The sequence below is a fragment of the Coregonus clupeaformis genome, chromosome 28 (genome assembly GCF_020615455.1).
Source record: "Coregonus clupeaformis isolate EN_2021a chromosome 28, ASM2061545v1, whole genome shotgun sequence".
Taxonomy (NCBI): Eukaryota; Metazoa; Chordata; class Actinopteri; order Salmoniformes; family Salmonidae; genus Coregonus; species Coregonus clupeaformis.
The window spans coordinates 4,260,796-4,286,471 of record NC_059219.1 but is presented as its reverse complement, the minus strand read 5'-3'; the positions used below and the strand labels follow the sequence as shown (position 1 = coordinate 4,286,471).

The 25,676-nt window shown below is 40.2% G+C and overlaps 1 protein-coding gene across 2 annotated transcripts; it reads right to left on the bottom strand.

Annotated features, from left to right (window-relative positions):
• Positions 1–10,557: 10,557 nt before the first annotated feature.
• Positions 10,558–18,534, bottom strand: LOC121542553. Of its 2 annotated transcripts, XM_041851962.2 has the most exons (4): positions 13,590–18,534; positions 13,344–13,409; positions 12,069–12,123; positions 10,558–11,726 (listed from the first exon to the last, which is right to left on the bottom strand). In XM_041851962.2, the coding sequence occupies exon 1, from the start codon at positions 18,344–18,346 to the stop codon at positions 13,616–13,618; it is 4,731 nt and encodes a 1,576-aa protein (XP_041707896.1). In that variant the 5' UTR covers positions 18,347–18,534; the 3' UTR covers positions 10,558–11,726; positions 12,069–12,123; positions 13,344–13,409; positions 13,590–13,615. The 2 variants fall into 2 exon arrangements, with proteins under 2 accessions (XP_041707896.1, XP_041707895.1); XM_041851961.2 differs by having other exon boundaries at positions 10,558–12,123.
• Positions 18,535–25,676: the final 7,142 nt, after the last annotated feature.

The following is a 25,676-nucleotide window of genomic DNA, read 5'->3' as shown; positions in this document are numbered from 1 at the left end:
GGGTGTGTGCGTGCTTCCAAGCCTCGCGAGGGCGGACGCTCGTCGCGTGGCAGGGCGGGACATTCAAATAAAACCTGATGCATAAATTAGGTAAATTGGGTGCATAATGTACACTGTATGAAGTCTACATGTTAATCAATATTTTGTATGCTGCAGGCTGTGTTTAATTTTCTCTGAATTTATTCATTTAATTCAAATGTTTATATGGACATTATCTCATGAGATAGGCCTAACATACTGTATCTAGCCTGTCATTTCCCCAATATTCCTATCCTAACACTATGGACTTCCTCAGGCTAATGACTGGTGAGGTGAGGTTAATGACCATGAGAGTTTTAGCACTGTGTTGGGAAGGGCCTTTCCTCCACAGCCCAGTGCCTCTCATCTGACACCTGTGCTGCTGAGATCAAAACACACACAGCTCATTTACAGCCATTCAGAGAACAGTGTGATATTATGACCCCTTGCTGAGAACCTGCCTTCCTGTCACAGAGACAGATGGAATAAGAGGGGAGAACAGGGAGGAGGATGGAGGAGAAAGGCTCCTATTATATTGGCTGACTCCATAATTCTCTCTCATGGATTGCTTGAATACTGGCTGGATATTAATCCTCCGATCCCCCAGGCAAGGTCAGTCAAGTACAGAATCCTATAGGCTATTAAGTAAAAAACTGGGGTTGAGGAAAACGATAACAGAAACAAAAGCAAGCTGGCCTTAAGTATGTAAGGTTAGGACTTTTCAACTCGTGATGAGATACATCAGCCCTGAATGCTGATTGGCTGACAGCCATGGTATATCAGACTGAATATCACGGGTATGACAAAACATTTATTTTTACTGCTCTAATTACGTTGGTAACCAGTTTATAATAGCAATAAGGCACCTCAGGGGTTTGTGGTTTATGGCCAATACACCACAGCTAAGGGCTGTATCCTGGCACTCCGTGTTGCATCATGCTTAAGAACAGCCTTTAGCCATGGTATATTGACCATATTCCACACCCCTCGTGCCTTATTGCTTAACTATACATTCTCAACAGGCCTCCACCACTCTTACCCTTGTAGGCAGCAGTTTCTGCTTGGCTTTATCCAATAAATATACACTAAATGTTGTGTAGAAACAGAAAATATGACTGAAGATCCCCCTCTGTTATCTGTTCTTATCCATTCACCTATGTGAGTCTCTCAAGTCTCAACAAATAGGAGAACCTAGAAGCCTTGCACAAGTGAGTGACTGAAATGATATGAACATTAACATTGTACTTTGCTTCCCTCTGGTGGTGTACCTGTGTGTCTCAAATATGATCTTTGCCTGGTGGTGGGGGTAAAGAATACTACAATCCTCTTCATTGGATGCTGTGTAGTCAGAGGATAGGTAAGAACAAAAATGTATTTTATGAATTGATATTAGTTCAGTGCCATAACAATACTGTAAACATCAGAGTTAAAAAACAAAACAGCATCAAAACTGACAGATATTAAAAACAAAACATGGCATTTCGACCAATTTTTAAGACGGAGTATAAAACCAGTGACCTGTGAAGTACATACATTCCTCAATAACCGAAACATTAGCAGTATCAGTTGAATTGAACTACAAACAACCACAGATAACTATAAACCCATTGCAAGAAACCAAATCAAACAAAGTGACTTAATGGCTTTCAAACATCATTTGATATCAGATATCCATGATACATTTACCCACTTTACCACCAGTGTTAAAATGCAACTGTTACATTTGACAATATTTTTTGTGTATGGGACAGGATAATCTCCTTAAAAAATAAGTTCAGTCTGGTTTCTCCCCGTTAGCTTTGGTTCTGGCTGCAATAGAAGTAGACAATAAAAATACTAGAAACAAACTAAATTCAATTTCCAATACCATCACTCAATCATTATGATGCCCTAACAATGTAGGCAAACAATACTATAGGAATACGGGTAACCAAACACCAATCACCCTTGGGTGTCAAGAGTAACAGTAATACATATACATAGTATATAAAACACACTTCTGACTGTTTCAACCACAAATAACCAAACCTATTATAGAGAGAGAAATTTATTCATTTAAAAACAGATAAAACATGTAGAAAAGTAAACTTCATAATGTAGCCTAAATATGGCTTTATAGGCACTGTCTGTAGTGTTTCAAGTTTTAAAAAAGAACAGCATATGCACGATTTCAGGTTTGAGGTAAAAGTATCGTCTTTGCCAATCGCCATTAACTACTGTTTTGTCTGGTGTATCCTGTCAGGGCTGACTGATTGGCTTACGAATCACGTCTGTCTCCTGACCACCGCTCGTTCCATTCGTTCATGGGAGAGCTATGGTGCCTGGCTGTTGGCTCAACTCTTCTCAATTGGCTGGAGGATGAATGGCGACCACGAGGGGGGCTTACATTCTGAGAGGAACCTGAATGGTGACCTGAGGGGGACTTGCATTCTGAGAGGAAGCTGGATGGTTACTGTGAGGGGGGCTTGCATTCGGAGAGGAGCTGTTATGATGAGTTTCTAGGGTATCAAGTACTTAAGAATGTAAGAATAGATTTAGACACTTAGCTGGGGAATTCATATAAGATATTTAATATGGTACCATGGTTAGTTATAACAGAAGGAGAACATAGACCTGCCTCTGCCATCTTCCAACTCCATAACAAAGAGATCATTTAGCTTATATACACTCTGTTACAAGTTTCTTCATGAACATCTGGTAAACCTCCATGGGCACTTCCTTTCTTTGATGTTATTACCATTTACTCCTGTCACTATATCCTGTCCATCAATTATTCTAAGATCAACATCAGTAATCTACTACTATCAAATGAATGTATCAAAAATAAAATCAGTCTTCTTCATCCATATTCAGTCAGAGGAACCCCAAGCTTTTCACTGGTCACTTGGGGCGCTATCTGATCGACTGAGACTTCTTTCCACATCTTCAATCCTGTAAACCTTCAAATCCACTGTTATACATTTCCAACTTAATCTTCCACATTCCTCAATCAACATTATCAATGGACTCTAAACTGGAATAACATATAGATGAATAATTTATCTTTTCTCTTTGCATTTATACTGACTGATACATCACTATTCATACTCCTAATACCTTCCTATATGTCTTTAATATTTCCCATAGCTTTATTTACATTCCCAATACCTTCCTAATCTTGATGTCCAACATGTATCCCCTATATAATCACATACATTCCCTCTTTATCTACTTTAATAGCATCCATTGCTATGTGATTATCACTTATATAGGCTAATGAGTGACATCTCAGACCCAATTACTTACAAATCCAAGACTGTTAATAGATACAATGTTCAACTCCGACTTTGTTCTACTAATATACCTGAGAAGACATACACAGTACAACACTATTTTCACTCCCTGTTAAATCAGTACATCCCTGAACTAGTTATGCTTTAATAATTCAACCAAAATCAGATCATATGAAATTAGCATAACCCCATGATAGGAACTAATTAAGTACTTGCCTAGCAACATAAATATGTACCACTCTAAACATCCATATCAATATCACCCAATACTTCAAATGTATATAATGACTAATATGTTAATACGTTAGTAATACGTTAACCCAATTAATCAACAAATTCATGATTTCATTCACAATCCTCACCTTAACTTCCATGTTTCAAAACATTATGTTTCCTACAATGTCTACTCAAAATAAATCATATAAGTGTATCCTAAGACATTACCATAATGTATCACTGTTTTAACCCATAAATAAATTGTACAATCAATATCCTTCATTTTGAAAATAATTATACTAATGATTCACTTAAATCACTCAGTCATCTTATAAATTATAACCCAAAACCAAATTACTTAACTCAACCAAATTTAAAATGACAAATGTTATTGATTCACTTGATCCTTATCAATTAAAATTAAAATTCTCAAATGTATCACCCATTACAACTGTCAGAATGTACATTTATATTAACATACAGTATAAACATCCATAATTATATTATGACCTTCCTCATCCTGATAATAAATACAGATCATTATCTCAATGCATTCTTAAAACTATTAATTTATCAGTGTATATACCTACTACCCAAATTATCAAATTTAGATAAACCCAATTGTATTTTCAACACACCTAAGCAACCCCTTTTTCTCCCAGCACTTAAATCTTCTGGCGTCTCTTCAGACATCTTCACATTTCAAAATGACTTGCCCAATACAATGTCACAAATACAATGTCTCATCCGAGTCACCACCAACTCCCCAACCTCATTGTCTTGTCCATTTGCCAACCATTATAAATGTTGTATCTGAACATGTATTTCTCCATTCTCACTCAATGGTGGACTCCTGTCCCACTCTCTTCATATAAAAACATGAGATAATCCCTTGATAGCTTCGATTGGCTGTTGCACACCAGTTGCATGTAGAAGTAGTGCTTTACAGGAACATCTTCAACGCCTCTGATATTCATCTTCAGCCGGTTCATAGGTTGTTACTTTTATTTATTTAGGTTCACACCATTCTAGGCCAAATTATCCCTGCTATGCATCAAGACACCATCTGTATTTACCTCACTAGAAGACAAACATAACATTTTAATTGATTTCATTTCTAATCCAAGAAATCCATATAAATCACTGACCATATGACAAATTATGTTTTAACAAGTATTCTTAATACCAATTTCTATTCACATCACTCTGTGTAGTGTGTCCTTCTTGCATCGCACCAATATGGAATTCAAGATTCACAGCTGCAACGACACACAGACATAGACACAAAAACAATGCTCCACAGAGACAGTTCCATCTTCCTCCTCTCCTACAGTGGGACAAATATATACAGGTATCTCTCTCTTCTACTGCAACACCTAGTACTAACCTCTTCACCTAGATTCTTTCCAGCTTTTACTTCTGTAATCCTTTACTGCAACACAGTCTCCTATGCTCAGAAAATGCCCAGATTATCCTGTTAGTTCTGCCAAAGCATCCTTACCCTTTTGGAAGAAAATCTTCAAAACATTGTTAGTTGATACACAATATGCTACTTTACCATGTCTACTTATCAGTCATGAAAAGCCTCGATTAGGAAGTGCACATTCTTGCATCTTGTTATAGTCACTCTTTCCATAGACAGGCCTCCACTACATTCTACCTTATACCACAAATACATTTTCACCTAAATCATTTAATCTAACCCATAACATATTAATTACTACTGCTCATATTCTTACTACAATATGCAAATGTACCCCAAAATCCTCATACCATCAGTACTACTCTTTTGAACACGAGTCACAACATGATTCATGCTTTCAAAAACAAAAACACCAACATTGCCTATTAAACCAAAATAAGAAATTAAAATGAAAACATTTGATAATATCTTACCTTACTTTTATCCAGTAAAGTAATTCAAGAATAGTACAATTGACTAGCAACAGGTTATCCCTTATTCAGGATAGCTCTTTCTCTCTTATGTTTTTTTATGGTTCGAATCATATATATTATTACCAAATTATAAACTTCCTCACAACATCCTTATTATAACTAACCCCCAATTCGGTATAATAAATTATCTTAAATTCCTCCTCCCTTTCCTCTGGCATTTCCAGTGTGGGTGATCAATTCACACTAGAAAGTCTGGACAGAGTGCAGAGGTAATTGAAATCATTCAACTAATTGTTCCATTCTATAGTATACTAATCATTACCAACATTCAAAACATTTCATAAATGTTGTGTACCCCAAGTATACATTAAGTCCTCATGACATGCCTTCTCATAAGAAATCACATTTGTACCCAAAACTCACTCAAAAAAGAAAAAAAAAACGTCATAAAATTCACTGTGTGTGCTCCTTTAAGACTTATCACCTTTGACCTGTTGAAGCCTTTACAATCAAAATATGAACCCTATATAAACATCATCCTAGGTGGGTTGTGGGTTTATTTTAAAAACCCTATTGGAAAAAAACAAACAAAAATAGCCAGGCCTTAGTTTATTTGGTAGCTCCCTTTTATGACCTATTACTGCCTAACTTCACTAAACTGCTCCCCCTAGCCCTGGGCAACATTCCAATGAGATAAGGAAATCCCCTTGCTCCTGGAAGAGAAATTATACATTTCATTAACATTCAATTACAATCAGTAATCCAAAAATAGTAAGTACACACAAAACATGATACAGATATACACAGTCCTATCTCATCAATAATCATTTGTTTCAATGTAATTCCTCATAACTACTCTATAATAAGATTATATAAAATCTCTCAAAAGATGAAAACCACTCAAACTTATTTTAGTTGATAATGATTATGTTTAATTGATTACTCTTCAGACTTTATCCTCTGTAATACTCACACTGATTATTGAACCCCTAAATCTGCTCCATGTGATCCCATATCAAATTATCCATTCTCGTTTACTTGATCAACAACATAAGAAATATCTGTTTCCCCTTCTATTGTTCCTGTCACCCCTGTAAATGTCATATTTAATTCATTAGCCAATACAATCACATACTCTGCGTAAGTAAGACTTTATCCCAGGGATCTATTTAAAAATTGTTTGATACGTTGTCTCCTACTTTCCCCTTAACATAATACTATAGTAGACTTGCATCAATCCTGGAAAAAAAAAACTCCCACTCAGAAGACACTAGATAATACCACGTTTCATTAAGTTCACTACACCTTCTAATATAAACCTATAACCCCTTTCTAGTAATTTAATCATCACAACCTGTTGCATTGATGTTTTACAATAACAACCTATTGTTTCATAACTTACAAATAATGTTTACTTAATCCATCAGCCTAATAGTAACAACTATCTCCCATTGTTCAACCTACTATAAACAGATTATTGTTTTTAGAAGTAATGAACTGTCTGCATAACTACTTGTTGTTTAAACAAACTATAAAATGTAATAATAATAATTACCAATTATCAAAAAACTTTCCATATTCAACTATCTAGACATGTTCTTCATATCATCCCAATGCGTCCTACATATGTCAATATAGCCCACTTATCACTACTTTCTTTCACCCTCTTGCTAAATCATGTCATTAGTAAATTGTATCCACAAACCCCTACTACTTAATAAAATATTTTCATAGACCTTGCTAGAAATAATTATTTTAATACCAAACTACTTAAGCAATCCAATTCAACCTTTCACATCTCCCAATGATCCTACTTATTTTGTAACATAGAAAACCCTCTACCATATCTATCATTCTCTACCGCTGACTTTCCATCTAACGGTACTTCAACAGATGACAAATTATTTTTTAATTATAGTCAAAACAAACAAAACATCTATTCACAGCGATGCAACTTTAATTACAATGTTATCCTATCCGCTATGTGTTGGTAAGACAATCTCTTTCACATAATGTTATACATTTACATTTACATTTTAGTCATTTAGCAGACGCTCTTATCCAGAGCAACTTACAGTTTAGTGAGTGCATACATATTTTTTTTTTCATACTGGCCCCCCGTGGGAATCAAACCCACAACCCTGGCGTTGCAAACGCCATGCTCTACCAACTGAGCTACATCCCTTATCAATTCACCTAGTAATCTAGGTCAATAGCATCTATGTAAAAGTTTTACTTTCTGTCCCTACCTGGGCTTGAACCAGGGACCCTCTACACACATCGATGACATTCACCATCGAAACACCGTTACCCATCCCTCCACAAAATCTGCGGTCCTTGCAAAGCAAGTTAAACAACTACTTCCATGTCGCATAGCAAGTTACGTCACCACTCTAAACGCCACTAGTACGCACCACTAACTAGCTAGCCCTTTCACACCAAACATTCAACCCCCTATGACTTCTTTCTCCACAGCAACCATTGATCCTTGTACACCTAACGTAACCCATAATGTCCCTTACAGCGCTCTCACGTTTCAGCAAGCCCCAATGGTTAACACCCGCAGACAAAAAACATGGAAACGCTTCCATATTTTCTTTACTAGTACACAAAATAACACATTCTCAAACAGCGTTCTGCATTTACCTCTATCGTAGGGTTTAAAAACTAACTTAACAACAGTAACCATCCTAAATTGCTGTAGTAACGTCATGTTTGGTTCAGCTTATGTATTACGATAGTATGTCCATAATACTTCTGTATTGACCGCAACCAAAAGTTGCCATAGTCCTCAGTCAATGTTATATTTCCTTTTATTCTCAGAATTCCCTTGCTTCACTTCCCATGAAGATAAGACATTTGCTTCTCTATGCGTCCTAAACTACATTCTATTTTCCCTGTAATCAACTAAGATCATAGCCACAGCTCTTCTGAAACCACCAATCCGCCATTATCAGAATACATCAGATCTAGGTAACGGTCCTTTCTAAGTAGGCTACAAGTAAGACCAAACACTTGCTGTATTTTACCATCATATATTGAATTCATATCCATATTATCAATATCCAATTTATTTATAGACATTAAGCCACCATTCTCAATCGTTTAATCTAGCAAACCCTTATGCAACGCAAAAAATGACTAGCACGAAATCGTCTCGCATCCTGTTAAATAAGTGAGTCTTACCATTACAACCACGCACACTTCAAATCTTCCATTCACATCACCAAACCAAATACTCTGTAGTATCCGTTCAAGCAACACATACCAGCAGTTGAATTACACTCATAAATGCAGATTTTACTCTATGCCATTCAAATGAGAAATAAATTCCACAAATAGCTCAATCACAATGTTTTGTCATCTTACTCTCTGATACAAAATGAAGTTCCATCACTTCACTACGTTAGCTCTACCCTGATAATTAGTTCAATGGAAACCCTATATTGGCTTTGTACTATATTATACATTATGTCTATAACCACATTACTTATGGTCAGTTTATTCCTTAAACCTTATCTCTATCACATGATCCAACAACGGTACAAACTTAGAAAACCCATATTAATTACTTCCCCACCCATGACGTACGTCTACGTTTGGGTGAGCAAGTTTATACAGTGAGGGAAAAAAGTATTTGATCCCCTGCTGATTTTGTACACAAAAACAAACAAAAAATCCAGAAAAACGAATGTCAAAAATGTTATCAATGGATTTTGCATTTTAATGAGGGAAATAAGTATTTGACCCCCTCTCAATCAGAAAGATATCTGGCTCCCAGGTGTCTTTCATACAGGTAACGAGCTGAGATTAGGAGCACACTCTTAAAGGGAGTGCTCCTAATCTCAGCTTGTTACCTGTATAAAAGATCTGTCCACAGAAGCAATCAATCAATCAGATTTCAAACTCTCCACCATGGCCAAGACCAAAGAGCTCTCCAAGGATGTCAGGGACAAGATTGTAGACCTACACAAGGCTGGAATGGGCTACAAGACCATCGCCAAGCAGCTTCGTGAGAAGGTGACAACAGTTGGTGCGATTATGTGCAAATGGAAGAAACACAAAATAACTGTCAATCTCCCTTGGCCTGGGGCTCCATGCAAGATCTCACCTCGTGGAGTTGCAATGATCATGAGAACAGTGAGGAATCAGCCCAGAACTACATGGGAGGATCTTGTCAATGATCTCAAGGCAGCTGGGACCATAGTCACCAAGAAAACAATTAGTAACACACTACACCATGAAGGACTGAAATCCTGCAGCACCCGCAAAGTCCCCCTGCTCAAGAAAGGACATATACAGGGCCGTCTGAAGTTTGCAAATGAATATCTGAATGATTCAGAGGAGAACTGGGTGAAAGTGTTGTGGTCAGATGAGACCAAAATGGAGCTCTTTGGCATCAACTCAACTCGCCGTGTTTGGAGGTGGAGGAATGCTGCCTATGACCCCAAGAACAGCATCCCCACCATCAAACATGGAGGTGGAAACATTATGCTTTGGGGGTGTTTTTCTACTAAGGGGACAGAACAACTTCACCGCATCAAAGGGACGATGGACGGGGCCATGTACCGTCAAATCTTGGGTGAGAACCTCCTTCCCTCAGCCAGGGCATTGAAAATTGGTCGTGGATGGGTATTCCAGCATGATAATGACCCAAAACACACAGCCAAGGCAACAAAGGAGTGGCTCAAGAAGAAGCACATTAAGGTCCTGGAGTGGCCTAGCCAGTCTCCAGACCTTAATCCCATAGAAAATCTGTGGAGGGAGCTGAAGGTTCGAGTTGCCAAACGTCAGCCTCGAAACCTTAATGACTTGGAGAAGATCTGCAAATAGGAGTGGGACAAAATCCCTCCTGTGAGATGTGTGCAAACCTGGTGGCCAACTCCAAGAAACGTCTGAGCTCTGTGATTGCCAACAAGGGTTTTGCCACCAAGTACTAAGTCATGTTTTGCAGAGGGGTCAAATACTTATTTCCCTCATTAAAATGCAAATCAATTTATAACATTTATGACATGCGTTTTTCAGGATTTTTTTGTTGTTATTCTGTGTCTCACTGTTCATATAAACCTACCATTAAAATTATAGACTGATCATGTCTTTGTCAGTGGGCAAACGTACAAAATCAGCAGGGGATCAAATACTTTTTTCCCTCACTGTACATATATAACGTTAGAAACTTCTAGGTACTCACATCAAATAATCCGTTTGTGGTGTTTTTAACCATTCTTAATGGACTCAAATCACTTCTTCAAACATTTTCCCAGCGGACCAAAAAAATAGACTGTAATTTCAGGACACTGCCCTGCCTGTCCAGAAAATACAAACCTTTCCACTACTCTCTAAAATAACCTCACAATCTCCATACCACTCCTTGATATTCAATGACTTAATTATGTTATATATTGTAACTTCTTATCCAAACTTATATCAAATTATTATACCCATTTTTAGAACTTATTATGCACCCCTCAGATTAAATTAACTTCTGCTCTTGTTCATGAGATAGCCGATGTTGTCCCATTCAATTACTTAACTTTACATTACTTTTACAAAATACTTATTCTAACTGCGGATTTGCCTGTAATAATTTCTTTATTTCCTGTTTCTCTCTTCGAGTTAAATGAAACTCTGCTTTACTTTTAATAGTGACAGTTTTTTTTTCTTCCGATAACGGTCTACTAAGATGGACATTCATTACTGCTATTAGTTCATGCAATATTAGTAATTAAACACTTAAATAAAATCCCCATCCTGATCTGTATTAAAATTTAGTTCCTATTTGTCGTTTTGGTGCTATGATTCAATATGTTACATTGCATTGGCTCCATCTCCTGGGCGTTCTGAGTAATTAAAAAGGGATTAATTCTCCCTTCTGTTTATGACGATTTACCACATCAAAGGTCCGTAACCTACTTATTTTATAATGTCTTACACACTACGGGACTAAAAACCCACTCTCTTTATAATGTACTGTACATTAAGGGTGCCCTGCCCACTCTCTTTATGATGTATCTTACATCAAGGGTGCCCTGCGCCCACTCATTTGAACTTCTGTTGCTTTTACTCCTTACTTCGACCATACCCTATTTTTGAATCATAACACCATGTCATAGTCCTATTTTATATTTCTCCTTACATCTCTTACATAACTCAATACCACTCATCGTCCCCTTTTAAAATATTGCTTAAATGTTCGTTAAAGCTAAGCCTTACCACAGATAAGCAAAATTTGACATAATCAAAAAAATGAAAGTCTGCTTACCTGTTAGTTTGGCTGTTAACTACATCCTGTTCATTTAGACGCCAATCTGTTATGATGAGTTTCTAGGGTAACAAGTACTTAAGAATGTAAGAATAGATTTAGACACTTAGCTGGGGAGTTCATATAAGATATGTAATATGGTACCATGGTTAGTTATAACAGAAGGAGGACATATCCCTGCCTCTGCCATCTTCCAACTCCATAACAAAGAGATCCTTCAGCTTATATACACTCTGTTACAAGTTTCTTCACAAACATCTGGTAAACCTCCATGGGCACTCCCTTTCTTTTATGTTATTACCATTTACCCCTGTCACTATATCCTGTCCATCAATTATTCTAAGATCAACATCAGTAATCTACTCTGACATAAGGAATGCAGACTGTGGCACCAAACCACTTACCTACTAACTCTCCCCTGGTCCACACAATACCATGACATGACATCATTACAGGAACCTAAGAGGCAAACATAAGCAAGCAGGTGAGAAATATTTACATTAGTACTGTAGGAAATAGCCTTCCCCCAGCTACTGGCTTTCCATGTGGAGATGAAGGATCAGTATGGTGACTTTTCAGTTCATAAGTCTATTTATTCACCGTACACAGGATCCTGGGAACACTGCCTCAGCATGTACTCAGAGAATGGCTAGAACATGTTCCAACCCAGTCAAAACAAGTCACACTTCTATAGGTTTCAGTTAACAAACAACAAGTTGGTATTGACATTATCATCGATAATGCTGATTTCTAGTGAAGTTTTTGTACACTCTGAACAAGTACATCAACATTTTCCCCAAGCTTTCTCATTTACTTTATGGATCATTTCATTTGATTGCAGTCACTTTTTGACTGCACCCCATTTGATTGGAACGAAACTTTCCATACATATTTGCCCATGGTAGAAGTGGTCAGAAAGTGGCTTTTTGGACCTGAATGCAAAAACATTCAGGAGATTGAGGTGCTTAAAGTTGACCCATTTCGCATGTCCCATTCAGGATACACACAAACGTGTAAACTATTTATAAAAATGTAAATGTTTTAAACTTCAACATCAATTATCAAAAACGTGTAAACAATATTTTTTCCGCATATGTTGTATCTTAAATCCTCATTTACATAATCTGAGGTGTATGTGTTGTGCCAGCCATCAGTTGAGACACAGCATAATCTTGCCAATATTTTTTTGTAAGCTTTTAAATTATATCAAACTCAACCTTTAATCTTTTCCAGTGATGAAGAAGATATGGATGTATGGTAGGGTATGCAAAATGGGTCAACTTTGGGCACCTCTATCTCCTGAATGTTTTGGCATTCTGGTTCAAAAAGTCACTTTCTGACATCTTCTACTATGGGCAAATACGTATGGGAAGTTTTGTTCAAATCAAAAGGGGTGCGGTCAAAAAGTGATTGAAATCAAATGGAATGACCCTTATCAATAACATATGGTAATGAATTGAGTCACATCCTGTGAGAGTTGGAAATACCCCAGTCTGCCCACCCCTATTCTGTGTCACCCCTCTCACTTTGACTCCCAATTTAACTTAGGTAATATTGACCCAGGATCACAGGCCTGTGTACAATAGTGTGATACATTTGCAATCACTACTCAGCTCCAATAAATAACATAATACCCTTTCATCTAGATCAGGGTTTACCAAAGTCCGTCCTGGACTTACCTTCAATTTCATTTGGCCTCTTCTTCTGCTTCTCTGACCACTTGTAACCAATTCCAATTATTTTTGCTGTAACCAGAAGAACTTGTCAATGACTGGAAATCCAATAAAGTGTATCTAAATATTGACCTGTAGTGTGTTATTTTGTGTGTTCATTTTTCATGCCAATGCTAGCTATACATATTACACAAAAACTGAGGGAATACATACCATATTTGTTTGCCAGTGGCTTGTGATCGGTGTACTTACCTGAGTTTCTGGAGTCTTTTGGAGGTTCATGAAGGAGAGACTTCATCCAAATGGTTTGCCTGAACAACGCTCTTCTTCATCAAAATGGCAGCAGGCTCATGCATTTCACGCTTCTTTTTGAAGCTCTTTTCACATGCACCGCTTGGTCCAGGCTTCAGCTCCCCTATATCTTGTCGCTTCTCTTCCCTAATAGGGGGCTGTTCCTTCGTGTTCTGGTAGTTCACAGGAGAATCTTCCTCTTCCTCGTCAGAACGCTGTGCATCTTCAGCATCCATGTAAGACCTGTTGAACATGACGTCATTTTCATATTCAAGGGGCTTGAAGTAGTGCACCTTCCTTGGATTCAAAGCAAAGCTGATGTTCCGCTTCGGTTTTGGCGGAGCATCGACACGTTGTAGAATGAGTCGGATGATCCTGGTCTCCGAGCTGGACCTGGGACTGGCCTGTGGAGCTTCCACTTCCTCTGGAGGACACCCTGATCGTCTGTGAATCCGGGGGGTTGGAGTCGGGAAAAAGCTGCTCTCCCAATCAGAGAACACCTTCTGCCTCACTGAGACTTTTGCCCCAAAATGTCCTTTGCCATGTGGTGGAGATACCCTGGCCGGATTAGGGCAAACATGACTACCTTGGCTATAAACATTGGAACTGGTAGGCTTGATAAAAGGTTTCAGCTTGTGTGCCACTCTTGCAGGTTTGTTCAGCGTTTGTGATTCAGGTGAAGAACTGGGAGATGTCTCTTCTCTGTTCTCTCCCTCATTCCCATCCTTTGAAACCTCTGGAGTCCTCAGAAGCGTGGGAATCCTTGGCAGCTTTGGCTTGAGGGGCGGCGAGTCATTCTCACACTCGCTTTTTGAAATCCTTCCTTTCTCATTCCTATTCAACACCTCCAGAATCTTTGTCAACTTCTGTTTATGTTTAAGTTTCATGGACGAGTCAGGATTCTTAGAAACCTTTACCCCTAAACCCCCAGGGTCTCCTCTATCCTCCACCCTCTTCTGCCTTGGTGGGGAACCTTCCTCTGTCTTCAGGCTTGGTGGAGAACCTTTCCTGACAAGATGTTTGGATAAGGACAGCTTTTCCAATCTGACTGTTAGGTGTTTAATTTTTTGCTTGTGTTTGACGCCGTTCCTCTGCCTCTCTTTGACAACAGGAGACACTGACTTTGCAGGGGAGCGGTGTCTGCTAGTTTGGTTCAGGGCTTTAGTCTTTGGCTGTTCCATTGTCCTTTTGGGGACTTCCTCAGTATGTTTGGAGGGTGAGCTGTTTGTGGAAGGCTTTTTGGGGACGTTTATGGAGAGTTTGAGAGAAACGGTGGTACTTGAGGATCCCTGCACATGGAGGGTTTTCACCCCAGGGCACAGCGGTGCGTTTCCACTGCAGCTGTCCCTCTCTCTTTCCACCAACTGGCACTGCAACTTTTTGGAGTCACCAAAGTTCCTGCCTTCAGTTTCAGTTGAAGTTCTCCTCTTCTGTGACATCTTGTCCCTAGATTGACTGCCCTCACCCACATTTTCAATTGAAGGTCTCCTCTTCTTGTCCCTACTTTGATTATTCTCACTCTCTTTCTCAGTTGAATGTCTCCTCTTCGGTGGCTTCTTGTCCCTGGATTGACTGCCCTCACACCCTTTTTCAGTTGATGATGCCTTCTTCTTGTCTTTGCATCGATTTTCATCACTCTCAGTCGAATGTCTTCTCTTGTGCGACGCATGTGGCTTCTTGTCCCTGCGTTGATTATTCACAGTTGCCTTCACCCCAGCGCTCTTAGGGGGTTGGGATGGTGACCGTCCCCTCTCTGCTCTCCCATTGCTTTTCCTGGGCTTTTGTCTATCAGGTAACGTTGGATGGAGGGTTTTCTCCTGTTCTACATATACATATATTTTTTTCTTTGACTTGCAGGTTTTGTATTGGGTGACAAAGTCAGAAACAAAGTCAGCTCTTAACTTAGAGGGGTTCTCAACCTTGCGAAGTGGTGATGTACTCGTCCTACAGTCTTGGTCCTTCTCTTGCCGTCTTTCCCTATCATCAGAACCAGGACTGACTTTGCTTTGGGTAGTATGTTCTTGGGCTGACTCACATGGTGCTTTGGCATCAGTTTCAGGCTCTGTCCTTTTAACATTAGAAGCATGAGCCTCAATCTGAGCATGTTGTTCATTAGGGGTCTCCTCTGTCTCCTGATCTGAATCCTCACTTGTATCTGACCAGAGAAAAAAGTCAGTGATCGGTACGACGGTTGTACATTGCTGCATTTCTCCCTCTGTTTTATTGTCACTGGATTGATTGTCATCACCCTCTTCTTCAGTTGATTGTATCTGCTTCATGTCTCTGCATTGATTGTCCACAGTTGCCTTCCCCCCAGAGTCCTTAGGGACCTCTTCTGTCTCCTGATCTGAATTGTCATTTGTATCTGACAAGGTAAAGCAGTGAGCGATTGTTATGCAGCTTGTAGCTTGCTGCAATCCTTTCTCTCTCTGACAACTGGAACATAGGCCAATTTCAAACCCATTGTCAGTTTCAATAATACAAGGACAGTAGCAGGACTTATCTAAGCTGCCACAGACTATATTCTCTAGTTGCTTTGTCTGGGTCTTATCTTTGTTTTCAGAGCATGGTTCATGGGACCCGAGTTGGAGGTCAGTGCCATTTTCGATCTGGCAAAACAGTCTCACAGCATCCTCTGATGTGAGGACGGTCAAAATCATTGGGGAAGGGGGTTCTGTCTCTGAGTCTGCGTCTTTTGGGAGGTCTGTGTCTGTTGGGGGGTCTGCGTCCATCATGAGGGCTGTGTTTGTTGCGAGGTCTGAGTCTGTTGCTTCTGCTTCAACAGGTTGTCGTGCAGGCAAGTCCACAGACTCCATCTTGCTGTGGAAGGTGTCATCCATTTTTACTCCCCCAACCACTTTGGAACTCTCCTCTGCTTTATCTGGTATAAACCACAGAGACCAAGCTCTTCCAGATTCTTTGTCTATGTCATACAGCTTCTCGTTGACATTTAACCATGATGACCTGTAACCCACTTGGGAAGAGCTGTCAACATGTGCTGGAATGGGAAAGTTCTTGACGACTTCCCCCAGTGATATACCATTGACTGCAAAGAAAACCACTGCCTTCTCATCCTCTGTGGCCCAGGCAGTCACATCCTGCATGATTTCCTCATCCCTTTTATCTTTTAAAGCTTTTAACAGGTTAGAGGTATCCCCACCCCAATACATCTCCAATATGGCCTCTAGACAACCATCCTTTGCCTCTGTGATTGTTGCTGCACTCTCCAGATAATTAACCAGTTGCTGCAGCGTACTTAATTTGAACTGAACTTCATCAATTGTGGACAAATCAAGAGTTCTCTCATCTGCGCCATTAGAGCTAACGTCCACAATTGTCTGGGTACCACAAATGCGTACAATATCAGTTGCCTGAGGGTTGGTGTGGACAAATGGTGAAGGTGAACTCTTGTCCATCTGTGGATTGACCTGAAGGACCTCATCATTGTCCTCTCCAGTAGATGCCAGTGAACTTGTTGCACATGCATCTACTGGCTTATCACACTCCATAACACTCTCAACTTGAACAGTCTCATTTAGGACAGATCGAGAACTTGCATCATCTTTAGCTCTTTCCCACAGGCTTTCCGCCTGTTGTTCGGTAATGGACCAGGCCTGTAAAATCTTAAATGGCACCTCATTGCCTGCATTCTCTGTCTCCATGGGCTCTGGGGACTTCTGTAGACCCATTGGAGGGACGATAGCCACGGGGGGCGGAGCGGTGGCGACTGCCGTCAGGGTCATACACCTGGGGGTGGACTTAATCTCTAGCCGTACAGTGGAGTCCACAGCACTAAACCACTTAGGGGGCCTCGCCTGGTCGTCTTTGGTGTTTAGATGCCGGTGCGTTTTGCCTGCTTGTAAAACATCCATCTTCTCTGTGCTGGATTGTTGGGACTGAGAGGGGTCTTGTGTTGAGTTGTTCCCATTTACGGGTCCATTTTTAGATCTTAAAACACTCTGGAGCCAGTCCTGTATTTCATTAAGTGAGATCTTATGTTTATGAGGAGGTTTGTTCTGAGGTGTCTCAGTGAGAGGATTGGGAGAAGGAGAGGGATCATGTTGCTGTTCAGGGGTGGCAGAGGTCTGGGTGTGAGAAACCAGAGCAGCATTGCCAGGAAGATTATCGGTTTGTTGTGTTATGGCTTGAGAAGGAACACTATGTCCTAGTATACCATGGGGGTCTGCATTTGTTACCTGGGCTGCTTTAAAGTCAACAACACCAGATTCTGTACCTCCCGTGGAAGGGAGTTCCACAAGTGATGTAGAATCTCTCACAGGACCTGCTCTTCGTCCTAATGTTGTTACACTGTGTTCGTTGTTGACCACAGGAATAGTTGGAGTGATGTTGGCGTTCTGAATGTCTGGAGAACTGTTGGTCGTAGTTTGAGAATGATTGACATGCTTAGTCTGGAAGTTCAGCCTGGGAGACCTGCTGGAATGGGCCCTAGAACGTCCACTAGACCCACCCCTAGAATGTCCACTAGACCCACCCCTAGAACGTCTACTAGACCCACCCCTAGAATGTCCACTAGAGCCACCCCTAGACCGTATACTAGAGCCACCCCTAGAACATCCTCTTGAGCATTCATTAGAATGTCCCCTTGAATGTTCATAAAAATTACCTCTAGCATGTCCATTGGAATGGGTGGGATTGAACATCTGCCATTTGCTTTCCAAGTAATGGAGATTGTTATGATTCACTATCCGACCAACCATATAATCGCAGTCAGTGTTATGGTGAAGGGAAATATCCTCATGCCCTCTTTCGACAATGAGTGGGGGCAAAAAATCATAGCTGGGGAAGTGGGGTTCATGCTTAACCCGTGTTTCTGTTATTTCTCCACTGCGGTGTAAGGTTACATTAGGGGGTGCCTGGCCTCTCAAGGGTCCAGAGAGATTGGGCCGATCCCTTTTGTTCTGACTCTGAGCCATTCTGTGATGGCCCTGATGATACAGAGGAGGCGGCTGGGTCTCTTGTGCCCCATGTCCATGGATGTCCATTTGACAGTTTTGTCTATTGGAGTTGTAGTGGGCCCGCATGGCAGCTTCTTCCTCATGGTTCAGCGACTGGCGTTCCCTTTCCTGTTGGGTGAGGTACTGTCTTTCACCAGCAGGGGGAGCACTTTCCCAGTGAGCCATATTATGGCGGCTGCATCCGTCAAAATCTCTCCATTCTCTTGCGCTGGCATTTTCACAAGCATTATCCATTTTGTGTCAACTCTGTCTGTCCCAGCACATTGAGCTGGGCTGCATTTCAAGCATATGGGGCACCATCCTCAATAGTTGAATTTTGAGATGTCAATTCTGGAGAAAGAAGGATAGAGACTGTTGAGAAAACTATGCAATGGTTATCCATTGATATGATGACTTTCGCTGGTATTAAGGAATTCAGAATGCAAGAATAGAACTAAACTCTGAGATGGAGATTTAATAATACGGTACCGGATTCAACATAACAAGATACAAGTGAGTTGCCTCTCGCTATCTGAATGATAGACAAAGAGATCTCTCAGTTTATATACCCCAGTCAGGACAGTCCATCTATCAATCATTCTAAGATTAACACCGGTAGCTGCCACCAGACTTCCTGGCACCCAGACTTTCTGCCGCCAGAGTGAACTAGATACAGTGGCTTGCGAAAGTGTTCACCCACCTTGGCATTTTTCCTATTTTGTTGCCTTACAACCTGGAATTAAAATGGATTTTTGGGGGGTTTGTATCATTTGATTTACACAACATGCCTACCACTTTGAAGATGCAAAATATTTTTTATTGTGAAACAAACAAGAAATAAGACAAAAATACAGAAAACTTGAGCGTGCATAACTATTCACCACCCCCACCAAAGTCAATACTTTGTAGAGCCACCTTTTGCAGCAATTACAGTTGCAAGTCTCTTGGGATATGTCTCTATAAGCTTGGCACATGTAGCCACTGGGATTTTTGCCCATTCTTCAAGGCAAAACTACTCCAGCTCCTTCAAGTTGGATGGGTTCCGCTGGTGTACAGCAATCTTTAAGTCATACCACAAATTCTCAATTGGATTGAGGTCTGGGCTTTGACTAGGCCATTCCAAGACATTTAAATGTTTCCCCTTAAACCACTTGAGTGTTGCTTTAGCAGTATATTTAGGGTCATTGTCCTGCTGGAAGGTGAACCTCCGTCCCAGTCTCAAATCTCTGGAAGACTGAAACAGGTTTCCCTCAAGAATTTCCCTGTATTTAGCGCCATCCATTATTACTTCAATTCTGACCAGTTTCCCAGTCCCTGCCGATTAAAAACATCCCCAGAGCATGATGCTGCCACCACCATGCTTCACAGTGGGGATGGTGTTCTTGGGGTGATGAGAGGTGTTGGGTTTGCGCCAGACATAGCATTTTCCTTGATGGCCAAAAAGCTCAATTTTAGTCTCATCTGACCAGAGTACCTTCTTCTATATGTTTGGAGAGTCTCCCACATGCCTTTTGGTGAACACCAAACGTGTTTGCTTATTTTTTTCTTGAAGCAATGGCTTTTTTCTGGCCACTCTTCCGTAAAGCCCAGTTCTGTGGAGTGTATGGCTTAAAGTGGTCCTATGGACAGATACTCCAATCTCCACTGTGGAGCTTTGCAGCTCCTTCAGGGTTATCTTTGGTCTCTTTGTTGCCTCTGATTAATGCCCTCCTTGCCTGTTCCCTGAGTTTTGGTGGGCGGCCCTCTTTTGGCAGGTTTGTTGTGGTGCCATATTATTTCATTTTTTTAATAATGGATTTAACGGTGCTCCGTGGGATGTTCAAAGTTTCTGATATTATTTTATAGCCCAACCCTGATCTGTACTTCTCCACAACTTTGTCCCTGACCTGTTTGGAGAGCTCCTTGGTCTTCATGGTGCTGCTTGCTTGGTGGTGCCCCTTGCTTAGTGGTGTTGCACACTCTGGGGCATTTCAGAACAGGTGTATATATACTGAGATCATGTGACAGATCATGTGACACAGATTGCACACAGGTGGACTTTATTTAACTAATTATGTGACTTCTGAAGGTAATTGGTTGCACCAGATCTTATTTAGGGGCTTCATAGCAAAGGGGGTGAATACATATGCACGCACCACTTTTCCGTTATTTATTATTTATAATTTTTTGAAACAACTTATTTTTTTCATTTCACTTCACTGTCCATTACATGAAATACAAATCCATTTAAATTACAGGTTGTAACGCAACAAAATAGGAAAAACGCCAAGGGGGATGAATACTTTTGCAAGGCACTGTAAATGGAATGTCCCCATTCCCAAATCCTGTGTAACACGTAATATCATCCATCAACGAAGTTATTGATTTTTCTAACATACACTGCAACTCTGAAACATGTTTAGGACATGTGACTGCCAGTTCAGACATTATGGGTTGAAAGTTAGAGAGCAATCAACAGAAACCATCAACATAGTACACACTCATATAGGAGGAGCCTGTGCCCCACAAATACTAGTCTGGGCAGGAGGAAAGTTCCACCTCAGGTCAGGTTGACTCTCCAGAGGAATCAGGAAGGGTGTTGGACCCTCCACATCTGTTTGGTGTAAAATATGGCATTGTTGATATCCAAGGCCCTTTCTCAGGATTAAACCAAGGTAACTTGTCTCAGGCTAATCATTATTATGACAATTGACCACACAACAATTGTCTCTAGCCTTGAAGTGATGCAGAGACGCAACCTTGAAGTGAATTAATCACAATGGTTAAACGGTTAACATAACAATGGAGCCTATTCATTCCTAGCTATGTAGACAACTTCCCTAGAGTCACACCAGGTTTTAAGCTATTGGCCCGTCTCGGGTTGGACTAGACTGTTATACTACAATCAGGATCAATTAAGCCAGCTAACTTTAATACGCAACCAGATACAACTATTGATTTTCTGGTTAATTCAAAAAAAGCTAAACTTAAACTTAGATGTGCGTTTTTGTTTGTTGAATCTATTAAACCATGCCCATTTCAAGCGTAGATTTCTACAAAATAAAGTTATCCGAATATTTAGGCAAGTTAGCTGGCTAATTCATTTATTCCTGCTTTGTAGTATACCCCTCTGGGCTGCATAGGAAAAAATTATAAATTCAAATCAAAGTGTATTGGTCACCTTGTGATGAGTGTGATTAGAAGGAGTGAGGCGCAGGAGGGTAAATCACAGAATACAGAGTTTATTCCATCGTACACAGTTGCGCTGGATAGCGACAACAAAATACAGGCACAGGGGAATAATCTACCCCGGCAATACAAGGTATGAGTAGCTCCACCGAGCTACACTCAACTCACATAAAACAATCACCCACAAGGACAGGGGGGGCAGAGGGAACACTTATACCCAGACTAATGAGGGGCTATGAACCAGGTGTGTGTAATTGACAAGACAAGACAAATGGAATGATGATATATGGAGCGGCAGTGGCTAGTAAGCCGGTGACGATGAACGCCGAAGCCTGCCCGAACAAGGAGGGGAGGCAGCCTCGGCGGAAGTCGTGACACACCTACACAGTTTAGAAGATGTTATAGCGGTTGCAGCAAAATGCTTATGTTACTAGCTCCTAAGAATGCAGTAAAATAAAATATAATAAAATGTCGTAACGAATCCAATTAACAACCCAAATAGCACTGTAACAAGTAGTCTAAATGCAATCTTTATGTATATACACTGGATGAATTTACACAAGATATAATAATAATTATATTTTAGAGTTATTGTTGGATTCTAGTTTAAAATATACTTATTCATGTTACATTTACATTACATTTTACATTTTAGTCATTTAGCAGACGCTCTTATCCAGAGCGACTTACAGTTAGCACATACATTATTTTATCGAACCCACAACCCTGGCGTTGCAAACGCCATGCTCTACCAACTGAGCTACATCCCCTGCCGGCCATTCCCTCCCCTACCCTGGACGACGCTGGGCCAATTGTGCGCCGCCCCATGGGTCTCCTGGTCGCGGCCGGCTACGACAGAGCCTGGATTCGAACCAGGATCTCTAGTGGCACAGCTAGCACTGCGATGCAGTGCCTTAGAAGACTGCGCCACATCTTATTGATGACTTTACATGTATAAGAAAGGTTGGGGTCAATGAAGGGTGGATAGGAACGTGGTGTATGGAAAGTTAATGAGTGAGACAAGGGGAGTGCAGAAAGTTTACATTCTGTCAAACATGTTATTGTTGAATATCAAGGCTCCTAAGGAGAGGGGCTAAGGAAATCAATCTGGTTTCAGTCACTGATAAAGGTAAGACAGGGAGGATAAGGTTCTAGCATCAGGCAGGGCCATGACTACACCAGTGAGAGGAACCAATTAAGTTCCTGACTAGCAACAGAGATGTATTGGCTGTCTAGGAGTTGACTCCACCTAGTAGGAGGGTATACATATATGTGCTTGTGTAATCATACCTTGTCTTTTGCAGCTGTTTGACCCAGTGGGTGAATAAACTTGGTTTGAGCTTTTTCTAGTCATCCGTTTGAGTTTTTACTCTGTTTGTTCAGAACCTAACAGTGAAACAGTGTAACTAAAATGTGATGTACAGTAGTAGAGATATTAGAATGAGCCATATCAAGAATACAGTATTTAAATACACAGTGTGAAATGGGAAGTGTCCAGTGTTTTAATGTCTCTATAAAATGTGTCTCTAAAAAAGTGTGTGTGATAGCATGTGTGTGTGTTTTCTGTGAGTGAGAATCACTTGGTAGACGGTTAGTGATGGCTGTTCAAGAGTCTGATAGCCTGGCGATAGGCCTGAAAAAAGGACATGATGGCGCATTTCCATTGAGGATTTACCCCAGTGTTCTACCCAAAAGACTGACTTTTCTGTTGCCATCTACACAAGCTGGCACCCGTGTCTCACTGGGACATGGCTCCAGCGGACCTGCTCTTACTTGGAGCCAAGGTTAGGCCACTGGTACTTTCCAGCTCATCTACATAACAATGGCTAACTGTGAACATTTGTTTACACCTTCGACGGTTAACACCTTCTCACAAAGCAACTGTCTTAATTATGCATTCGTTGTTGCTTCTTCTCTTCACAAGTCCTCACTCTCAGCCCTAACTATAGAAACACAATTTTCCTAGTATAACATTAGGATGTATACACTAGGGTAACACTGGTGTTACAGTCGGGGGAAAAACATTTCGATGACAATAATATTAGTAGTTATAAGCAGGAAACACTGAGATTGGAACCGTGAGAGGGACTGACTGATGAAGGATGAGGTAATCCAGTGGTGTGGAGTCACAGCATGGTTGGGATGTAGAGTAGAAACTGGGTTTCCTATCTAAGATCACAAGTAGGTCTAAAGGCCATCAGCTCTGCAGAGGAGAACCTTGAGACTGACAGGCCAACCATTGTGCATATGCCATCATATTTCTCCTTCGTGCCAAGCAGCCAGTAGGATGCATTTAGCATCATATGATGCTAAATGCATCATACAGCTGTATTTCTGTATTTTTATAGTTATATATCTTGAAAACCTGATTCCTGACATACAAAACATTATGGTACTATATCAACAATGGACTAATGAAACAAATACCAAAAGATAGTTTTGGGGTGGAATTTTCCTTGAAGTGTATGAAGAAAACCACACTATTATAATACTCAACAAAATGTGCTAAACATCCTTACTGGAGAAGTAATTAATAATAATTGTAAATGTAGGGGTAATGGCATTAATATTAAAAACACCACCAAAATATGAGGCATTACGTGCATATTTCTAACATCATTTATAATAGTAATACATATCATTAAAACAGATGTTTATGAGTGTAAAAAGTGTCAAAAGAAAACAAAAAGGGGCAATCAACAGTTTCTACATACATTTTGGTATTAACAAAATTATGATATTGACATAACGTATTTTCACAGTATTGTATGAACAAAGTTAAATCTGTTAAATAGGTCACTCTTGGTGCCACAGAGTCTATCCTAAGGCATATTACTGGAACGGAGTCAGGGTTGAACAGAGTTCAGCCTAAACCTGGTACCTAGTAACAGTCAAGGGTTTTCAAGCAATTGGGTCTGAAATGGCACTCATTAGACAATATGCAATTGATAATCACATAGCATTGGATGCTATTATAGCAGCTAAAGGGGGAGTGTATGCGATTATAGGGGGAGATGCATGTTGTGCATACTTGCCATCAGAAAAGGAAGGTCTTGGGAATTTAACTAAAGCTATGGGAAATATTAGAGAAATACAGGATGGAATTAAGAATACGAATAGAGATGCAAAGATTGTGGGGGGATATAGCAATTTGAACGCTGTTGAAGTCTTTTCAAGGTTCTTTAGTGGTAATTCAGTAGGAACATGGATGGCAAGCATTCTGGGTCCCATAGTGGCAATAGTACTTATTGTAGCCATAGTTCTGGGGTGTTTTCCCATATTTTGGGATTTTTTGAGATCTGTACAAACTATTACTAACATGCCAGTGATTACAGCTAGAGATGTATCAGTCAATATTAATGCAAGGAGGGAAAGTACAAATTCTTCATCTACAGTGGGGGAAAAAAGTATTTAGTCAGCCACCAATTGTGCAAGTTCTCCCACTTAAAAAGATGAGAGGCCTGTAATTTTCATCATAGGTACACGTCAACTATGACAGACAAATTGAGAGAGAAAAAATCCAGAAAATCACATTGTAGGATTTTTTATGAATTTATTTGCAAATTATGGTGGAAAATAAGTATTTGGTCACCTACAAACAAGCAAGATTTCTGGCTCTCACAGACCTGTAACTTCTTCTTTAAAAGGCTGCTCTGTCCTCCACTCGTTACCTGTATTAATGGCACCTGTTTGAACTTGTTATCAGTATAAAAGACGCCTGTCCACAACCTCAAACAGTCACACTCCAAACTCCACTATGGCCATGACCAAAGAGCTGTCAAAGGACACCAGAAACAAAATTGTAGACCTGCACCAGGCTGGGAAGACTGAATCTGCAATAGGTAAGCAGCTTGGTTTGAAGAAATCAACTGTGGGAGCAATTATTAGGAAATGGAAGACATACAAGACCACTGATAATCTCCCT